This window comes from Populus alba, chromosome 17 (assembly GCF_005239225.2).
Source record: "Populus alba chromosome 17, ASM523922v2, whole genome shotgun sequence".
Lineage (NCBI taxonomy): Eukaryota > Viridiplantae > Streptophyta > Magnoliopsida > Malpighiales > Salicaceae > Populus > Populus alba.
In genome coordinates this window covers 20371817-20393177 of record NC_133300.1, presented here as the reverse complement: position 1 = coordinate 20393177, position 21361 = coordinate 20371817, and the positions used below count along the sequence as shown (strand labels likewise).

Here is a 21361-nt window from a genome sequence, read left to right as displayed (position 1 = left end):
GTCACCGCATTCCCAAACGTTATACCACAGCAGTCAGCACAGTTCAATTTTTCTTTTTGACTTTTTACTGAAGAATAGTGAAAAATCAAAATGAAACAAGAAAGAAAGAAAAAGGGTCCCACCGCCACCCCTTTTATAACGGGCGTGCTGTAATTTCTCGCGAGAAGTGTCGGTCGTTCTTTCGTTATCTAAGGATATTCGGTACATGTAACAAGTATATCAAGTGTTTTTTTTTTTTTTTAATTATTATTATTATTTTTAATATTCTTGAATATTTTATTTTAATGTATTAATATAAAAAATAAAATTTAAAAAATAAAAAAGATATTATTTTTATACATTTTTTTTTAAAAAATTCACAACCACACTCAAATATACCTTGTATTTTTAAGTTTTGAAGGGTGAATGGAGGCGAGAAATTGACCAGGAGACGAGAGAATGTGGTCATCACTTCCCTTGGATCCTCATTTTTAAGGTGAAGAGTGTTCCACTCTCGTGTCTGGTAGTTGAACAGCTGGCTGTTCCTTCTGTCCCTGTAATTCCCACTTCGCAGATGAAAAAAATAAAATAAAAATCAGCACAACTCATGTCATGGAGAATCCAACATTGAAGCCTAATGTGGCAAGTGTTTCAATTCCTTTTCAGCAATTTTGGAAATTAGGGTGATATCTTGATGAAGATGGCGGTAATAAAGACGGTTAATTTGTAGTTGTTATATTTGAAAACTGGAAAATGGTTTGGACACTCTGCTTCCTGTTCGCATCCATGGGGGTTCAGAATTCACACTTGAAAGTACAGCTTAAGGTTATAAAACCTTAGTGTTTCGGGTGCATGGAATTTTCTCGGGGGAAGTGTGTGCCTGGGGATGGGACAGAAAATTAAAGCATCATCGTAACGTACGCAAGCATTCCTGTCCTTTCCTCTCCTTCGGTATTTGTCACAATAAAGGAAAATACATAGGAATATGAACACGAAAAGTCCTTCGGCCTCCTCGTATGAAAGCTCCCTCTCCTTTTTTCCATATGCTATAGATAATAACTTTAAATAATGGAACTGATTGAAGGAAGAGATATCTTGATCCTTGTGGGAAAATTAACAGTACTAAAGCAAACAGGAATACAACAGGAGCCATTCATGTATTTTCCTTACAGACCAAGACTTGCAACATTGCTTGCTTTAATTACTTTTGATTTGCTTGCAGTCAACGTGCTCTTTCCACTTCATTCTTGATTCTTCAGGAATCTCTGGCCCATTTTCATTAAATCATCTGTACGTCCATTTCTTTTCATTTATTGGGGTTTTTGGTAGCTATTGAAAAAAGAAGCATTGTCACAAGGTAAATATCTGTACTGGTCTTACTGTGGGGTTTCTTCACTGATAAGAAATCTGTTGTTGCATCGTTTCTTCATATGTTCAAGACTTTTATTTTCATCTCATTGTTGGCTTTGTCAACTGATTTTACAGAAGATAACCAGAGAGGAGAAAAGATGGAGAAGACTACAGCGAAAACTGAAGAAGAAGTTGCTGGTAGGAGCTTATTAGATTTGGTGTTCTCTTGGTCTATCAGGGATGTGCTTAACAAAGATATTTACAAAAATCAGGTGTGCATGAATGCCATTTTGTCATGTTTATGTGTGCGATCCACTTATGATATGTTTTTTTTTTTCCAGTTAAAATCTGTACAAGTTACATTTCTACTGATTAATTTTGGCAAGTTGATTAAAGGCACGACATTAAGATTTTGGTGAAACAAGATCAATCTTGGCATGAGCTTAGACTTGATTCCTCTACTTTTCTTTGGAAAGGCTTAGACCAGTAAGCTAAGCATCCAATGGTTAGTAAAGCAGAACATATATAACTATATAAGTTCTTTGAGGATCATTTATAGTAGCGGTTTCTTTTCATGTTTTTTGAATTTTCAGAATTGACATAAGATTAATTGACAGCAACTGGAAAATGCAGTTGATCGATTTCTATTTTCTTGCATTTGATATCTGTGGCACTAAATTACTCACCAACAGGTGAAGACGATACCAGAGACATTCACGTCAACGTCACATTACATGAAGTCATTCATTCCTGCTCTTCTTGAGGAAACTCGTGCAGATTTGTGCTCAAACATGATGAAGGTCTCCCAAGCACCTACAAGGGAGATCTTTTCAATTGAAAGATCAAAAGAGTATAAACCTCCCAAAGACTTGTTTTATAAGATGTGGTTGAAGAGAATGGGAAAAACTGGAAATGGGAAAGGAATATACGACCCTGAGGTTGGAGATCTCCTTGCTTTGACAGATGCAAGACCGAAAGACATTGCAGATTTGAACAGGCCTGGGATAAACTATCTTCTTGCTTATGTTCATAGGGTATCTAATGGGCTGGATGATGACGATAATCATGAAACGTTATCAATTCTCACATCCAAACCCATTGAATTTGAATTAGAAAACAAGCAGAATAAAAGGGAGTCTGTCATTGCTGGACAAGAGATTCAAAAGAAAAGAAGAGCCACTGTCTTCGTTGTTTACCTAGCAAACATGACGACGAATGTCCGCATATGGAGATCATTGAACTCAGATCTGCAAGGAGGGAACACGAACGTTATCCAGAATGTGCTTGAAACTAGCTCACCTGTAAGAAGGCGAAATCATTGTTCTTTATGTGTATGGAAGTTCTAGTTCTATTCTAAACATTCAGTTGCTTAACTGACAGTTGCTGTGTCTTCTCCTGCAGGATAGCCAAGATTGTTCTCACTGCTTATCTGAAGTGAATAGAAGTGCTGCACTTTCTGGTATGGAAGAAAATATAATCAGCTCTTCTAATTTAAATGACTCACAGGAAGATGCAATTGTAAGCTGCATTGGTCTGAGTGAATGCCAGCATCAAAGCACTGTCAAACTAATTTGGGGTCCTCCAGGGACTGGAAAGACAAAGACAGTTGGTTTATTACTGTTTTCTCTACTTAAACTGAAGTGCAGGACACTTACATGTGCTCCAACCAATGTTGCTGTGTTGCAAGTGACATCGGGACTCCTAAAGCTAGTTACAGACTCTCTTGAACATGACACCTATGGACTTGGAGATATAGTTCTCTTTGGGAACGGGGAGCGAATGAAGATTTCTGAGAATGATGATCTTGAAGATATATTTCTTGACCATCGGGTTGAATTGCTTTATCATTGCTTTGCCCCGTCAACCGGGTGGAAGCACACTGTAGATTCAATGATAAATTTGCTTGAAGATCCGGAGCATCAGTACCGCAGGTACTTGGAAAACATAAAAAAAGAGAACGAGGGAGGGGATCGGGATGATGAAATGATTGAATTTGAAGAGATGAACAGCAACAAAGAGAAGGATGAAGTGGTCAGTGAACAAAACCAGAAGGGCAGGAACAGCAGGAAAGTTCTGAAGAAAATTCTTTTACAGGCATTGAAAGACAACAAGAAAACTGAAAAAAAGAAACAGATGGTTTCTTCTCATCAAGATAAGCTTCCAAGGTGTTTGGGAAAGGGAGATCAATATGGAAAGGAAAACAAGGAAGATAATACTCTCCCGTTCGAGGAATTTGTAAAGAAAAGGTTCAATATCCTTGGTGAGAAGTTGGATTTTTTAATTGTAGGTTTGTATACGCATTTGCCAACGTCTGTCATTTCAGTAGAAGTTGTGAAGAGCATGATAAAAGCTCTTGATTTACTCAGCTGCCTCAAAACATTGTTGAATGGTGTTAGCAGAGGAGATGAAGGTTTAAAGCTAGACATCAATAATTTTGAAAATGAAGAAAGCAATGCCTGTCAATATTCAAGGCTGGCCACTAAAAGAAAGGATTGCATTCAGATACTGAATTCACTTCCTCGAGCATTTGACGTGCCCAATATTTTTGAAAGTTATCAAGTGAGAAACTTTTGCTTGGAAAATGCATGTCTGATTTTCTGTACCGCTTCAAGCTCTGCCAAGTTGCACACAGAAGGAATGAAACCGATAAAATTGTTGGTTGTTGATGAAGCTGCGCAGCTTAAAGAATGTGAATCGACCATTCCATTGCAGCTTTCTGGTCTTCGCCATGCCGTTCTTATAGGTGACGAGCGCCAACTTCCTGCAATGGTTCAAAGCGAGGTGATAAGGTTCATCTTTTTTGCATTCCATTTACTGAATAATTTAAAAGTTTTAAGTTCTATAGTTTTTGTCAAATAACTTGATCAGATTTCCAAGGAAGCTGAATTCGGGAGGAGTTTGTTCGAGAGATTGGTCATACTGGGACACGAGAAACACCTACTGAATATGCAGTACAGGATGCATCCATCTATAAGCTTATTCCCAAATAAAGAGTTCTATGGTGGGCTAATTCAGGATGCTTCAACTGTCAAAGAAAGAAACTATCAGAAACAATTTCTTCAAGGCAATATGTATGGGCCTTACTCATTTATTAATGTAGCCAGTGGGAAAGAACAATTCAATAATGGTGGCAGCAAGAAAAATTTGGTCGAGGTTGCCGTAGTTTCTGAGCTAGTTGCAAGCCTTTTTAAAGGTATGCATTTTAGAAATGCTGTTAGGGAAATCATATATATGACATGGCTATTGGTTTCAATTACTGTTTTGTTGGCAAGTGGGAAAGCTAAAGCCTTCCTTTTCTTTCCATCGCAGAATTTACAAGGGCAAGAAAGAAGATGAGCGTAGGAGTCATATCACCGTACAACGCTCAAGTTTATGCAATTCAAGAAAAAATTGGAAAGACTTACAGTGCACATAGTGATTTTACAGTAAATATTCGGTCTGTCGATGGATTTCAAGGAGGCGAGGAGGATGTTATAATTATCTCTACTGTCAGATGTAATGCAAACGGAAAAATAGGTTTCCTTTCCAATCGCCAAAGGGTGAATGTGGCATTGACCCGTGCAAGGTATCATCTCCAAATACCAGATAGGATTGCAAGTTTTTTGCAAGTTAATGTATTGGTGATTTTGAATAACAATTTATGATGTACTGTCTAATGAAGGCACTGCCTCTGGATATTGGGAAATGGAGCAACTCTTGTCAACAGCGATTCTATTTGGAAGAAATTAGTTACTGATGCCAAGGAACGGGGGTGTTTCTATAATGCCGAAGAGGATAAAAGCTTGTCTAAGGCTATTACGGATGCCTTTTTAGAATCGGACCAACTTGATGCTCTTCTGAACGTGAATTCTCCACAGTTCAGAAATGCAAGATGGAAGGTATGCGTGCTAATTTTTCTTGTTTCTCGATTCTTTTTTTTAGTTCTTTTTGTCATGTCTCAAGCTGAATACTACTCGGTGGACTTATCACCTCAATCCTTTTTCCCGTTAAAGTTTTGTTTCAGTAACGATTTTCGGAAATCCATTCTGAAAGTGAGAAATGAGGCTCGTCAGGAAGTGATTTCTTTGTTGTCAAAGCTTTCGAGTGGCTGGCGGGAATCTCCTGAAGAGAGAATCATCGTTGTCCGACATGGAACTTCTTCTGAACTGTTAGAACAATACAGAGTCAATGATCAGCTTAAACTGATTTGGACAGTGGATGTAATCAAGGAAAACTCAAACCACACGCAAATTCTCAAGGTGTGGGATGTTTTACCATTACTTGATTTACCAAAACTAGCAAGGCATCTCGATGATGTCTTTGGGAATTATACAGTTGATAAGATGAATCGCTGCAAGCACAAATGTATAGAAGGGTAAGCATTTCTCTATTTTCATTGTACTAGATTCTGGTATTATACATCAACGGTTGCTTTAGTTTGACTTGATCAGCAGTAGGAATCAATTGACAAACCTCAGATTTTTTTTTTTTCTGTTTTATGCAACAAGGGCAGGTCTCGAACCTGACCCGAGACCTCTCCCCTTCTTGCTCTTCAAGAAAGAATACCATTAGGCTAAACATCCATTGCTATGCGAAATGATTCCGAATGGGATAGGGTATTCTCTACTATACTTGCTGCTGGCCTGAAGAAAAATAAATAAATTCAATTATCGTTTCTTTGTCCTTTCTGAATTGCAGGAATTTGGTTGTTCCAATGAGATGGCCAATGGGTTTCGATGGTGCTGCCGGGAGTAGTATCTCTGAAACTGATCTTGCAGAACTTCTGTCACAACCATTGGCTTCACTTGTTATTAGGGATGAATCAGAAGCATCAGTAACAAGTAGTAGGTATGCAAAACTAAATTTCTGAACAAGTCTCACTGTAGAATATCCTCCGAAAGAACAAAAAGAGAAAGATCAATTCTATGTTGTCTTTATGAGCTTCAAATTCTGTCATTGATTCTTGTATGGTATCTTGAAATATCAGACAGGCGCCCTGGACGAACAGGAACAGGAAATATGGATTTAGCAGTGGAAGAATGGATTCAAAGCCTAGGTGGTGAAGTGCAAGTACTAATAACTAATGTGGTAAGGACATCTTTACTATAGCCAAATTGATCTTAAAACAAACTCTCTTGTTCTAACGTGTTAAAAAGAAAAATAAAATTAAGATAGCAACTTGACTCCTCAGGCTGTTCAACAAGTTCTTGAATGGAGATTGCAGCTCTCTGACTGAAGGAGGAGGTCATATCCTTGCCGTTGCCTAGCTATATATTTGTTTGACCATGTCAACCTATGCTAAATTTACTACTTGTGTTGCAAAAAGGTGGTCAAAATTAATCATATGATGTTTTTCCTTTCTTCTATCGTCAATCTATTTAATGTTAATGTTTATATTTTATAAATACGAAATGGAATTATGGAATCAAAGATGATCATATCCTTCGGATGATTTTTGTAGCTAAATTATTTGTGTTACTGAAACGCCTGATTTTTGGCCCGACATTTACTGGGTTGACTAATAGACATGACATCAAGCCTAATGGTAATTGAAGCTTAGACCAAACAAGAATATTTGCTCCTGCAAAAAGCTCAGTATACAGGGATCAGATCCTAGCCCCTTGCATGTACTTAATGGTAATTGAATTTTATTTTATCAAACCAATAATTATAATTAGAGTGATGAAATATTCCTTCATTTTTTTTTTAATTTTAATTATATGGCTAAGAGATGAAGAAACACCCGTCGAGAATATATTTTCACTCTCATCTCACTTTCTTAGATATAAGCTTTTCGATGTATAATAAATGCATAATGAAAGACTGTTCTTCGTTGAACATAATGATGGAAGGCTTTGGGCTACAAAACCCATGGTTAATATGAACAGTGGATATCCTAGAATAAAGAATTAAGGAAACTACTTAGAATTATACATAAAACTAATTACCCTCAGTGTTTTATTCTGCATGTGAACAGTAAAATTCATAGTACAATAATCATTTTACCTTCAAAAACCAAATGATTAATCAAACACTCATGGGTAAAATAGTATTTTTATATTTTATTGTACAGTGTAATTATACCCATGCCTTTTTAAAAAAACAAGACAACTAAGGGCTATTTTTGAATTTTCATATTTTTTATACAATATAATTATCAAATAGTGGTTAGGGTAAACTTTTTTTTTTTTTTACTTAAGGTCAAGGGGTATTTTTGGTTTTTTGACATCAATTTCTTTTGCAATTATCGCATGGGATCAAGGGTGTTCTGGTCTTGTTATAAATAAAAAAGATGGTGGCGCTAGCAAGTGAGAGACGCTTGCACCTTTTAGACGGAGCATGTGGTGTCTTCTAATTGCCATTGGTTCGACGTCCAAAGTATTGTGTCACCCTTTACATGGTGGGCAACATGTTTCCGCCACCGTGACATAATGGAGCTCTAATGATAATTTTTCTATTTTTTTTTTTTCTCTCCTCCACATCATAAGATATACTTATCTTGTAAAATTACAAAGTAATCCTCAATCTTTTAATTGTATTGAATTTAATTTATTTAATTATTAATTTCATTCATTGACATTTGATTTTTTATTTTTTTTAATGAAATTTGATTTTTATTTTTTGATTCCTATTTATTTTGCTTTTAATCTTCTTCTTTTTTTTTTATTGGATTTTGTTTTTTGATTTCATCCATAATAATTTTATTTTAATTCCTTCTGTTATTGAATTTGATTCTCATTTTTATGATTGTAATTCCTTTTATTTTGAGTTCTCTTCTTGATTTTTTTTTTGTAATTCCATCTCTCATTGTTTAATTTTAATGAATTTTCATATCATATTTTGATGCTTATTTTTTTTTTTTATCATGCTTTTTAAAATCTAGCATGAGAGTCAACCCATCTCATGTCCCGGGTCACGGGTTGACCGGATTTTTTATTGTTTAAGAAATAAAAATAATATTAGTTTGATAAAAAAAATAATGGCAAAAAAAAATAATCAAAGTGTTTTTACTCTTTCAATTCCAAATACACTTTCACATATTCATGCTATGCAACTTGTTCTTCAAAGTTCAAGAAAGTTAACATCTTAAATGAATTGTAGAAAAATGATTTAGTCTGAAGTCTCTGAACTATAAAAATTAAAATTTAAAGGTAAATCGTAAAGGCTAAAAACGAAAAGAATTTGAGAAAGCCTTAAATGTTGTCGCATCCCTAAAATAGTCCACAAGCTGAGCTTAAATAGATGAAAAATTTGGGCTGAAGCGTAGAATCTCTGCAAATATATTTTGGGCTGAAGCGTTCAACTATCTGACATTGAAGAAAAAAATTCTAACGTCGTTCTTGTTTATGTTCATACTTTACCACATTATTAAATTAGTGGTGTTTCCTCTTCAGAGAACAAGGGACAGATTGCCATCTTTTACTTGAGATGACTCGCAAGAAGCTGCAGGTTTAAGCTGCATTACCAGAACTGGATGCTGTCATCAGAGTACTGTCAAATTAACATGGGATCTTCCAGGAACTGGGAAAACAAAGACTCTTGGTTTCTTGTTATATACACTACTAAGAATGAAATGCAGGACACTTACATATTCTCTAACCAACATGTCAGCTTGGAAGTGGCAGCCTGTGTCCTGAGATCAGATGTCGAATTATATGGATATGCACATTATGAGATGTGTTCTTATCTGGGAATCGGGAGAGAATGGAGATTGATGGTCCAAATGAGCTTCTTCACATATTTCCCGACCGTCATGCTAACAAACTAGTGGTGTGTTTTTGCCCTTCCGGTTGGGTAGCTTCCATGGCATGGTTGCTCGAATGTATGAAATAACTTTTACATTTGCTCAAGAAACCAAACCAAAGATCAACAACGAGAGAGCAAACTTCGTGATCAGCAAATAAACTGAATGCAGGTAACATCAAGAACAAATGCAGGAATGTCGTAAGCAATTAGGCCAGGGCACAAGAATTGGAAATCGTAGCAGCAACAAATAATTTACAAGCAGGAACTCCGAGGAAAGCACATAGATAATGGAAATTAATCTCCAGAAAAGGTTCTTCATCTTTATTGGAACAAACTAAATTATCAGCAACAACACCGGATACATTGAAGTCTCCGAATAACCATCAGCAAAAACACCAGTGAAAGCTGAAAAATATCAGACATGCATACATAGAATTTAATAATGATCTAGAAAAATGCTGAATGAATTAGTTAGCTTTTAATTAGAATGCAATATCATGACATACCCTGTCTTGTTCTTTTTCTCTGGTAAAGCTAAAGGAGTTCCATGTGAATCTCACCCTGCAAAACAAAAGAGGTTTGTGAAATTAATTAGAACAAACATGGCGTTCTTTCTTTTATCCAAAGCTAATATTGTTTTTAGGGAAAATAATTTAAACGAAAAAAGAAGTTGAAGAATGGATATGTAGAAATATGAAACAAAATATCAAATTCTCATAATCCTCACCTAATTAGCTGTCATCAAGGTCAACCTCGATTCTAGGGATATGAGCGATCTTTGGCCAATCTTCTCCCGTTCCCCTTTGGCATTTTTTGCTTAACCTTGGACAATGTCTGATCTGTAGTTTTTGAAGTTTCTTTAAATTTCCGACGCACTCTGGCAATTCTTCAATGTTTGGACAATCTCCAATGATAAATGTTTGTAAGGAGTTCATAGATCCTTGAAGAAGCTGTTTCGGTAGTGTAATTGTTGTCGTTAACCATCCAAAAAATACAATCCGAAGGGAAAGTGGTTGAATTTTTTGTTCTTTTTCTTCCTCTGTCATCATTAAATCAAGCTTTTCACAATCACAAATATACAATTCCTCCAATGCAGTTAGGGATTTCATGCTTTGCGGCAAAGAAATTAGACTTTTACATCCAGCAATAACCAATTTACCGAAGACTTCTAAGACCTTGCATATCATCGCACAAAAATTCAAGATTTTTACGTCGAACAATGAATAAAGTTTGAAGACACTCCAAGCACCCAATCGCACCTTCTAGGAACCGCTTCTGATTAGTGACGAGAAATAAGAATCTACGGTTGATCATGCATCTCATATCTTTTGGCAGCTCTTCTAATCCTTTTGCACCTACAAGCAGAGCTTGCAAATTTTGTAATTTGAAAATGGATTTTGGAAGTCTTTTCATTTTTGAAGACCCGACAAAACTTAGATATCTCAAATGTTTCAAGGCACCAATCTTCTCCGGCAAAGTCTCAAATTAAGAACCATCCATCAATTCCAAAGACCGCAAATGCTTAAATTCCGACAAGCACTTCTCAAAGTCTGTTTTGCATCCAGGAGCCTCTAGGCTAGTTGCAAAGAGTATTGACCGCACATGAGGTAATTTATTTGTGAACTTAGGAAGAGTTTGATGAAAAAATGAATCAGATTCGAGAATTGACAAATGACGGGTGGTTTTGGAAATTTGGTGGTTTTGAGAGCTTATGATTGAACACTCATTTTGAGCCAACGATGATGCAAGATCATGCATTTAAATAAAGCTTGGTGTTGGTAGTCAAAAATTAATTATATGATGTTTTTCCTTTCTCGTATCTTGAATCAACTTGGTGTTGGTGCTTGTATTTCAGAAAATATATGGAATGGAACCGAAGATGATCATATTCCTCTGACGATTTTTCGAGCTAATTTCGTTGTGTTATTGCAATGCCTGATTTTGTAAAAGTATTAGAACAAGCATGAGGTGATAACAACTAGATGTTAATCAATTTATTAATGAAAGAAAATATCACAGACAGCTTGCTGAGGAAATCAAGGCAGGAGGAATTAAACAATAAGGAAGATCAGTCTAGCCTCAGGCTGGTTTTTGCAAGCAACTAAACTGTTTGTAAAAGATCTGAGCTGACGGGACCCTGGTAGTTACTATAATCTTACTTTCATCAGCACCTTTTGATAACAAAGTCTTCAACAACAACCATTTTTGAGCTTCTTCATTCCGAACATCATCCAAAAGAAGCAAGTATTTCTTACCATTCAAAATTTCTTCAAGTTTTTTATTAAGTTCACCCTCATCCAAATCCGCACATCTTTCCCCAGTTGTAGATTTAATAATTTTTCGTACCACTTGTTTCAAGGAAAAATCATCTGAAACACATACCTCCATGTTCAGTTCAAATGAGATTTTACAATTTCATTCTCAAACACAGATTTGACAAGAGATGTCTTCCCCAAGCCTCCCATTCCTACTATCGGAAGGACAACGGGATGTGCATCAACAACCTTAAAAGGTGCTACTAAAAGGTTGATGATGCGTTCTTTGTCTTCATCTCTTCCGATAAGAACGGAAAAGCTCTCAAAGGATCGGTTCATCCCTGTTTCCTCATGCAAGACATGGCTACAATCAATAGCCTGCTCGCTGAGGTTGAACTCAGACTTACGATATGAGATCTCAGCTAGTCTTTCTATGATGGTCTTTATCTTATGACCCATTCTTAAACGGAATGCAATCTTATTAGAGCTTGAAAAGAAGCGCCGTACCTTTCTGCTGGTGCGCCCTATTGTTTTCACCACCTGCCTTCGCAAAGTTTCATACAAGACTTATCTGAGCTCGTTGAGCCAGAACCCAATCCTGTCATTCTTTGATTGTTGCTTCTCAGCATCGGACAGCACCACGTTGATGGCTTTCAATATCTCTTCAAGACGTTCAAGGTCATCTTCAAGTCCCCATGCCAAACGAAATTCTTGACCAGCGAAAGAGCCAAACTTCCCTAAAAGGGATTTTGCAATCTCGGCTGCCAAAGCATCTGCCATTTTCTTTTTGAGAGATGGGAGAAGTGTTTGATAGGAAGAAATGATGGAGATAACAGTGGAGTTCCGCTTTCTGAGTGGAGAGGAGAAGTCGTTGAGTCTTCTTCATTATAAAATTAATGGATAACATGGACCCTTATCTTTGACCATTGTTATTTATTTTAATTTTAAAAGTTCTTTTTGGTGGAATTAATGTCCTCTTACCGGTGCACCAAATGCGCCCATTTCATTAAAGGAGCTTAGCCGGTGCACTTCTTTGGCTTGGACCCGCATCTTTGACCATTGTTTGCCCTTTTTTTATTTTTTATTTTTTTACTCTAAATGGTTTGTGGACGGGTTCGTCGAATTTGGGTGCACTTCCTAACTTTTGCAAAGACCAAACAGAGCAAACAGTTGTTTTTATTAATTATGGCCTACAAATCAATTTCTCTCATGACAAATCAATCTCTCTTGTGAGTGCATTACAGCTGCGGAGCATAGTAAATGTGACAACTGAAATGTACAAGGAAAATCAATCACTCATGAGTGCATTACAATCTGGTATTCAAACATGTACAATCATTTATCTCAAGATTTTAAAAATTTTTAAATTGCTGATGCAATCTGATATTTCTTTAATATTTGGACAGTCTCTAATGATAAATTTTTATAAAAATTTAGATGATTCTTAAGAAAACTGTTCTAATAAGGAAAGACTTGCTAACAACCCTTTAAATATTACAATAGTAAGAAAAAGTGGTTGAATTTTCTAGTCTCTCTTTTTCTGTCGTCATCAAATCAAACTTTGCATAACTTTCAATAACAAATTCTTCTTAGATATTTTATGCTTTTTGGAAGAGAAATCAAGATATTTTATCCATATCTTCACATAAATTTTCTAGATTTTCACACCCAATAATGAATAAAGTTTGAAGAAATTTCAAGCACCCAATCCCACCTTTTGTAAACCGCTTTTGCTCAGTAACTAGAAATAAAAATATAAGACTGATCATGTACCTCACATCTTTGGACAGCTCTTCTAATCCATCTCCACTTACAACCAGAGCTTGCAAATTTTGCAATTTAAAAATAGATTTTGAGTCTTTTTATTTTTGAGTTCAAAAAATTAAGATATCTCAAATGTGTCAGGGCGCTAATCCTCTCTAGAAAAGCCTTAAATTCATAATCATACATTAATTCTAAAGACCACAAATGCTTAAATTCTGACAAACATTTCTCAAAATCTATTTTGAATGAAGGCCCCACTATACTATCTGCAAAGACTATTGATGCAAGCCAATGATCAACGCGCACACATAACGCAAGCCAACATCTTCCAAGTTCTCCGTTGGATTTGATGATTGAAGAATGAGCCCATTTGCCATCCAAAATTGCACCAAGAAGAGATCTGAGAACGGGTAATCTTCTGAATTGTCATATTTTTTAGTGTTTAGTTTTCATTTGGATTTGATGATTTTTTCTTTTATTTTTTAAAAATTATTTTTTAAGATTTAGAACATCAAAACAATATAAACACTCTTTTATATGTAATGTTACTAGCTAGTTCATGTTACCATTGATTTTCACTGCCATGTACAGTTATTGCAGCATATGGTATCTAACACTCTTTTGTAATAACAGTCTACTGTACAGATATTACAGCATATACAAACTATTACAGAATCATATCTCCATGTGTATGTGCTTGTGTTAGTAAGATGTGCGTCATCTAAAAAGACCGAGAGTTTTATATACCAACTGTGATCAGAAACCGGTGGAAGATCAAATAGAATTACTGGAAGTGAAGCCATCAGATTAGAGCTGGGTTGCTGATTCTCGATGACTAAAGAGGTAGGTTTATTTTCCCATCATGAACCAGATGACATTTATAGTTCAGCTTTCATGCTCTACACCTATCACGATGTTACAATATGCAGGACTAGCTATTTTACATTAAAAAAATATAACTCTCAATCCAATCGTCGTATCGGGATAAAATTTTATATGAAGTTTATTAATAAGTTGTCTTGCCAGATCTCAGCTCAATTGAAATTTAGAAAGGACTAGCTATTTAAGTAGAAAAATTGGATAGCTTATGTGAAAAATAAAATGAAATAAATAAGAGACAAAATTATAATTAATGGCAAATTTGCCTTTAAAACATAAAAGAGGCCAAATATTACAAAAAAGAAAGAAAGAAGTGAGGCAATTGAGAAAATTCAGCTAGAGAGAAAGAGAAGTGTAGAATTTGGAGGAGCCAGCCATAAACAAGGCAGCATGCTTCAGTGGTCATATCTCTAGTATAATTGTGAATATGTTTTTCTTCTCAAATGCATCTACTAATTGACTAAAGAAATTTGAAAGATTGTTATCTGTTTGTCAGAACTCACCATCGAAATTATCCTGGAAAACAAAGGGAAACACACCCTATAGGATAATTTTGGTTTGATGGTCATATCTCCGGCATCGACCGCCCAAAAACATATTTCTAACATCTTAAACCCAATACACAAAATTGAATATGTTTTCAATTATATCTTTCATCTTCATCCATCTGTAGAATGCACACCCTGCTGTAATAGAAGTGCTTTCTGAGTCAAAGTGTCACGACTGGAAATTGAGGATGAGGGTTAGCACTGACGAAGAGGGAATTTTAATTCAAAACTTACAAGAAACGACAGCGTTATGAGAAGGCGGCAAGAATTTCAATTCTAGTTAAACGGTTGCGTTTAGGCAGCCCGGATAAAACAAATAAGTAACTAAAATAGCCACGTGTAGAGGCCAGGATAAAAGTAGAAATAACAGAACTGAAGAAGGGATATAAATACCCCGAAAGATGTAACAGAAGGCATGCATTTTATATAACAGAATCCAGTATTGTTTTCCTCATTTCTCTCTCGTTCTTCACTGTGGGAAACACATGCCAGACATGTGTCATCGTCTTCTCCCTCTCTTCTAAAACCTTCTTCCCCTCCCTGATCTGGTGATCGACTTGAATCTGTTGATCAACGTGGAAAAGTAACTCGCAGCAAAGTGGTATCAGAGCTTCATCTTTGGACCTCCACAAAATGCCTCCAGAGACCAGGTCCCAAGATGTGAGGCGATGCGATGATTCCTTGGAAGCTGCTAACCAAAGAATCGATGGAATAAAAATCAAAATAAATACATAATCAGATGATCTTGGCCAACTCAAAGCCATGATAAAAGAAATAGCTACTCAGCAGATTGCAATAAAACATACCTTGCAAGCTCTCACTGGAGAGACCAGCTCATCGCAACAGCACCATGCCCCTCATCAGCCTACAACGACATGCAGTCCTGGTTGGATAGGAGAAGGATCGCAAGGATCCTACAGGGTCACAAGCCTAAGAGGAACTTCCCTACTTTTGAAGGCGACGAGGTGCATAAGTGGTTGTATAAATGCAACCAATACTTCGACCTTAAAGAGATAGCAGAGCAAGATAAATTGAAGCTAGCCTCCTACTACTTGGATGGGTTGGCACTGTACTGGCACCAGAACTTCATCAGAAATTTGGAAGGACAGGAAGCTACTTGGGAAGAGTATGTTGAGGCCCTGTGTTGCCGGTTTGGAGGGCAAAAGGATCCCTTGGAGGAGTTGACAGAACACAAACAAGCAGGTGATCTCGAAGTCTATATCAAGTAGTTCGACATGCTATGGAATAGAGCTCAGGTAACAGAAAAGCAAGCATTAGTATTTTTCTTGGGAGGGTTGGAAACTGAAATTAAGAATTTAGTGAAAATGTTTGATCCGAAATCTCTCAAACAAGCATATAACCTATCTAGGCTCCATGACAACACCCTCACTTACAGAAAAAGCTCCCCGCACTACTCTAAAAATCTAGCTCAAGCAAACTCTTACCAACAAAACCAGAGATCAACCTACACCCCCATCTTAAACAAACCAAATCCCAGCCCCACCTTCACTACTTCTAAAGCTCCCCAACCTGCCCTTCTACCTACCCCTAACATACCACCTTTTAATAACCCTCCTGTTAACCTCAATAATAGACCTTCTAGACCCATCAGAACTAGAGAAATGGAGGAGCGAAGGGCCAAGGGCTTATGCTTTTGGTGTGATGAAAGATTTGTGCCAGGGCATAGGTGCAGAAATAGGAAACTATATTCCTTATGCATCATTGCAGATGAAGAAGATAATTCAGAAGAGGAGGGAACCCTTGAAGCCGTGAATGAAGAAGAGCTTACCCCTCATCTGTCATTACATGCCTTGCAAGGCACCACCGGCTACCACACCATCAAAGTATGGGGTAAACTAGACAAGTGCCCTATATTAATCCTGATTGACTCTGGCAGCACTCACAATTTCATTAATGTCAACCTAGCAAACAAACACAATTGCCTCCTCACTTCCATCAAACCCATGCTAGTTGAAGCAGCCAATGGGGGTACCATGGCTTGTGCTCAAATTTGCAAGAACCTGCAGTGGAAAATGCAAGGCACCCAGTTCCAGGCTGATGTGTTTGTAATGGCCCTGCAGAACTATGATATGGTCCTAGGTATACAGTGGTTGAAATTGTTGGGCGATATACTAGCTAATTATGAGGACAAATGGATGACTTTTTGGTGGCAAGGGAAGGAAGTGACATTAAAGGGGGACAACCCGACTCTCACCCAGTCCATTCCATTGGAAGAGCTAAATGGCCTACTCACTAATACGACCTCTTAGGCAGGGGTGAACATTTGTAGCCTAAGAGTGCTGGATGATGGTGACAACACTATCAACTCCTGGGAAGGACACCTCCCTACCTTGCATGCAGAGGACCTTCCATTGCAGACTGTGCTGGACACTTATCACCATGTTTTTAGAGAACCAGTAGACTTACCTCCAGTCAGAGAACATGACCACAGGATCCCACTGAAGGATGAACACCTAACAGTCAATCTAAGGCCATACAGATACTCAGGGCTACAGAAGGATACCCTGGAGAAACTAGTGGCTGAAATGCTTGAAGCTGGGATTATTCAACCCAGCCATAGTCCTTTTGCTTCTCTTGTGGTGTTAGTCAATAAGAAGGACCTCACCTGGCGGTTTTGTGTAGATTTCAGAGCTCTCAACAAGTTGACTATAAAAGATAAGTATCTCATCCCTATTATTAATGAATTGTTGGTAGAATTGGAGGGGGCAGCCATCTTCTCTAAAATTGACTTAAGGGCAGGCTACCACCAAATTCGGATGGATCCTAGTGATGTGTTTAAAACAGCCTTTCGCACCCACAATGGCCATTTTGAATTTCTTGTCATGCCCTTTGGGCTCTCTAATGCCCCATCAACTTTCCAAAGCCTAATGAACGACATCTTTAGGCAACATTTGAGAAAGTTCATTTTAGTTTTCTTTGATGATATATTGATTTATAGCAAGAATCAGGTAGAGCATTTGCATCATATTACTGTTGTGTTTGAACTACTCTGTGCCAATCAATTGGTTGCAAAGAAGGAGAAGTGTGTATTTGGCAGCCATCACATGGAATACTTGGGCCACATCATCACCAAAGAAGGGGTGGCCACCGACCCTAACAAAGTCCTAGCAATGGTAAACTGGCCTATCCCCACTACTATCAAACAACTGAGGGGGTTTCTGGGTTTGACAGGATACTATAGAAAATTTGTGAAGGGCTATGGGGAGCTTTGTAGGCGTCTTACACAGTTGTTGAAGAAGGATTCCTTCAACTGGACATGTCCAAACCCTTGGTGCTAGCATTGCCAAACTTTGACAAGACTTTTATTGTAGAGACTGATGCATCAGGAGTGGGAATGAGGGCAGTTTTGATGCAGGAATGACATCCACTAGCCTTTATAAGCAAAGCACTGGGACCTAGACAACAAAACCTATCAGCATATGAACAAGAGCTACTGGCTATTGTCTATGCTGTCACCAAATGGAAGCACTACTTAAGGGGCAGACATTTCTTAATCAGGACAGATCACTCAAGTCTCAAGTTCTTACTGGATCATAAGGCAACTCATGAGGCACAACAGGTTTGGCTCACCAAGCTTTTGGGTTTCGATTATGAGATAGAATACAGGAAAGGCAAGGATAACTTGGCAGCTGATGCCTTGTCCAGGGTTTCAAGCTCAGAATTGAGTGCTTTCACTCTGTCCTCGATTTCCACTAGCATTATGGAAGAAATCAAACAGACTTGGGTAACTGATCTTAACCTACAGAAAGTCATTGCAGAAGTAAAAAAGGATGCCAACTCATATCCTGCTTACTCCTGGGTCAACAATACCCTCCTTCGAAAATGGAAGGTAGTGGTGGGTAGAGACTCACCCTTGCAAACTAAACTTATAAGCTTTTACCATGACTCTGCAGTAGGAGGCCATTCAGGAGCCACTGTCACCACAAAGAAACTGGGGCAAGTTTTTTACTGGAGGAAGCTACAGAAGATAGTAAGACAGTATGTGCGAGAATGCCCAATTTGTCAGCAGAACAAGACCGAGAATGTGAAACCTCCAGGACTTCTACAACCCCTACCTATTCCTATTGCCCCCTTCATCGACATCAGCATGGACTTCATTGAAGGCTTGCCCAAATCAGAAGGGAAAGAAGTCATCTTGGTAGTGGTCGATCGGTTCAGCAAATATGCTCATCTCATTGCACTCTCCCGTCCTTACTCTGCACCTACCATAGCTAAAGCTTTTATAGAGCATGTCTACAAACTCCATGGAATGCCAGCCACCATAGTCAGTGACAGGGACATCATTTTTCTTAGTCAGTTCTGGAAAGAGTTGTTTAAACAGCAAGGGGTCGACTTACACTACTCTACAGCCTATCACCCACAATCGGATGGCCAAACCGAAGTGGTTAACAAGTGCATTGAGGGTTACCTGCGCTGCATGACAGGTACTACCCCAACCTTATGGGGAAGGTGGTTAGGTGCTTGTGAGTGGTGGTACAACACTAATTACCATACTTCAACTAAGAAAACTCCCTATGAAATCCTCTATGGTATGGTCCCTCCCATTCACATCCCCTACACTCATAAAGACTCCCCAGTGGAAGCCGTGGATCTCTACCTCACCCAAAGAGAGGACATGTTTAAAGAAATCAGAGGCAATCTATTACAAGCTCAGCACCGAATGACCCAACAAGCCAACAAGAAAAGAAGCGAGCGCAGTTTTGCAGTGGGGAATTCAGTATATGTCAAACTACAACCTTATAGACAGCATTCAGTGCATAAAAGAGTTTCCCACAAGTTATCAGCTAAGTACTATGGACCTTATACAATCCTTAAAAAAATTGGCACCGTTGCATATAAGTTGCAATTACCTGCATCAGCTACAATTCATTCCGTCTTCCACGTCTCTCAGCTCAAGCAGCACGTGGGTCATCGTGAAGTACACTCTGACCTTCTCAATCCTCAACATCGATCCTTGCTCCAACCTCTACAAATCATCAACAGAAGAATGAGTAAACGAAGAAATGCAACAACCACCCAATTACTGGTTTTATGGAAGGACCTACCTCTGACCGAAGCCACCTGGGAAGATATGGATGACTTCTGCTTACGATTCCCTGAGTTTCCCCTTAAGGACAAGGTGGTGCTCATGGAGGGGGCATTGTCACGACTGGAAATTGAGGATGAGGGTTAGCACTGACGAAGAGGGAATTTTAATTCAAAACTTACAAGAAACGACAGCGTTATGAGAAGGCGGCAAGAATTTCAATTCTAGTTAAACGGTTGCGTTTAGGCAGCCCGGATAAAACAAATAAGTAACTAAAATAGCCACGTGTAGAGGCCAGGATAAAAGTAGAAATAACAGAACTGAAGAAGGGATATAAATACCCCGAAAGATGTAACAGAAGGCATGCATTTTATATAACATAATCCAATATTGTTTTCCTTATTTCTCTCTCGTTCTTCACTGTGGGAAACACATGCCAGACATGTGTCATCGTCTTCTCCCTCTCTTCTAAAACCTTCTTCCCCTCCCTATCTGGTGATCGACTTGAATCTGTTGATCAATGTGGAAAAGTAACTCGCAGCACAAAGATGGACAAGACGACAAAAGGCATATGTGAAATACCTACAGATCATCAAATTCAAGCTGGTCCATTCGTTTAGTCTCTTCTTTTATTCTGTCCCACTTAAGATTATCATTAATCAGGTGTTATTAAGGCTAAACATAGACTTCAAAACAGAGCTCACAACACCACCCCTGCCTCCACTGCAAGCTGCATGAGATAGAAAAGGAGGGGGGAGGAACTGGGTATTCCTCAAAATTCTTAAAATATATTTTTTTGAAATATTTTTTAACTGAAATATTTTCTTCTCGTTGAAATATATATTTTTAGATATTCAAGAGGGGTTAAAAATCGTGTTATAATAACATAAATAAAGAAGATTTGGAAAGTGGATGTGAAGAGGTGAATTTATCAAGGAAAGAATAGGCGGTGGTTGTGGTGGTCTAGAAAGTGAAGGCGGCGACGTCAATGGATGCTGATGGTAGTAAGCGAAGAAAATTAAGATTGAGGGAATGAATGAATCATGGTCATAAAAACAGATAAAGGAAAGAAAGAGAGGAAGAATCCCGGCATTCAGTCACATGCAGCTATAATATTGGAAGGTAAGCAAAGATTCAACAACATAAATACACAAAATTTTGAGTGCTAAAAACAAGAAGGTTGAGGGGATGAAGAGAAGTGTTGTTTCAGCGAAGGTGAGGATGACAGAGAATGTCCATTTCTTGGAATTGATGATAGTTGAGACAAGGAAAATATGTGTAGGGGAATAGCTTTAAATCTTGGCCTAGAAGCAAGGAAAATGACATGAACGAAACAAAAAGGAGCACTCCTTGTCCTAAAGCAGGATAACGATGATTAGATAAATTTAAGCTGCTTGTTGCTGGTGGCACATAGTTTAGAAAAGGAAAATGGGACAAATGAAAATTTTCAAAACAGAGCTCACAACACCACCCCTGCCTCCTCTGCAAGCTGCAACCTGGTTTCGTTTAATATTTTAGCTATAAAATCCAGTGTGACAAAAACCAGGTCTGAGTAAATATATTACAAATGGAAGAGCACCATATACAACTCCAAATTCTATCTGAAAATCTCTACCACTATCATATATTTGGGCCAAACACGCCAAGGTGTCAATTCTACGTATAGTTCGTTTTTGTATTTTTAAAAATATTATTAATAAATTTTGTTTTTTTTTATTTTTTTTAATTATTTTTATATTTTTATATTTTTAGATCGTTTTAATGTACTAGTTAATAATAAAATTTTAAAAAATAAAAAATATTATTTTAATATA

At 37.6% G+C, this 21361-nt stretch overlaps 1 protein-coding gene and 1 long non-coding RNA gene across 4 annotated transcripts; one reads left to right on the top strand and one right to left on the bottom strand.

Moving 5' to 3' along the window:
- Positions 1–1208: 1208 nt before the first annotated feature.
- Positions 1209–6758, top strand: LOC118037172 (uncharacterized). 2 transcript variants are annotated; one of them, XM_073405966.1, is made up of 11 exons: positions 1209–1336; positions 1465–1601; positions 2022–2630; positions 2731–4110; positions 4198–4522; positions 4639–4894; positions 4991–5207; positions 5322–5683; positions 6007–6156; positions 6296–6396; positions 6500–6758. In XM_073405966.1, exons 2-10 carry the CDS (start codon positions 1488–1490, stop codon positions 6369–6371), a joined length of 3489 nt encoding a protein of 1162 aa, XP_073262067.1. In that variant the 5' UTR covers positions 1209–1336; positions 1465–1487; the 3' UTR covers positions 6372–6396; positions 6500–6758. The 2 variants fall into 2 exon arrangements, with proteins under 2 accessions (XP_073262067.1, XP_034898977.2); XM_035043086.2 differs by lacking the exon at positions 1209–1336 and having other exon boundaries at positions 1401–1601.
- A 2428-nt stretch (positions 6759–9186) lies between these two features.
- Positions 9187–12183, bottom strand: LOC118037173 (uncharacterized). Of its 2 annotated transcripts, XR_012168426.1 has the most exons (4): positions 11817–12183; positions 9782–10093; positions 9561–9615; positions 9187–9459 (listed from the first exon to the last, which is right to left on the bottom strand). It is a non-coding gene; the product is annotated as an uncharacterized lncRNA (long non-coding RNA). The 2 variants fall into 2 exon arrangements; XR_004685539.2 differs by having other exon boundaries at positions 9782–12181.
- Between the last annotated feature and the right edge of the window lie 9178 nt (positions 12184–21361).

Excerpts from the sequence above, each read along its gene's own strand:
- LOC118037172 (XM_035043086.2), top strand. The coding sequence starts at position 1,410 with ATGTTCAAGACTTTTATTTTCATCTCATTGTTGGCTTTGTCAACTGAT. Across the intron at positions 5,684-6,006 it reads AAGCACAAATGTATAGAAGG|GAATTTGGTTGTTCCAATGA; the intron begins GTAAGCATTTCT and ends TCTGAATTGCAG. Across the intron at positions 6,157-6,295 it reads GCATCAGTAACAAGTAGTAG|ACAGGCGCCCTGGACGAACA; the intron begins GTATGCAAAACT and ends TTGAAATATCAG.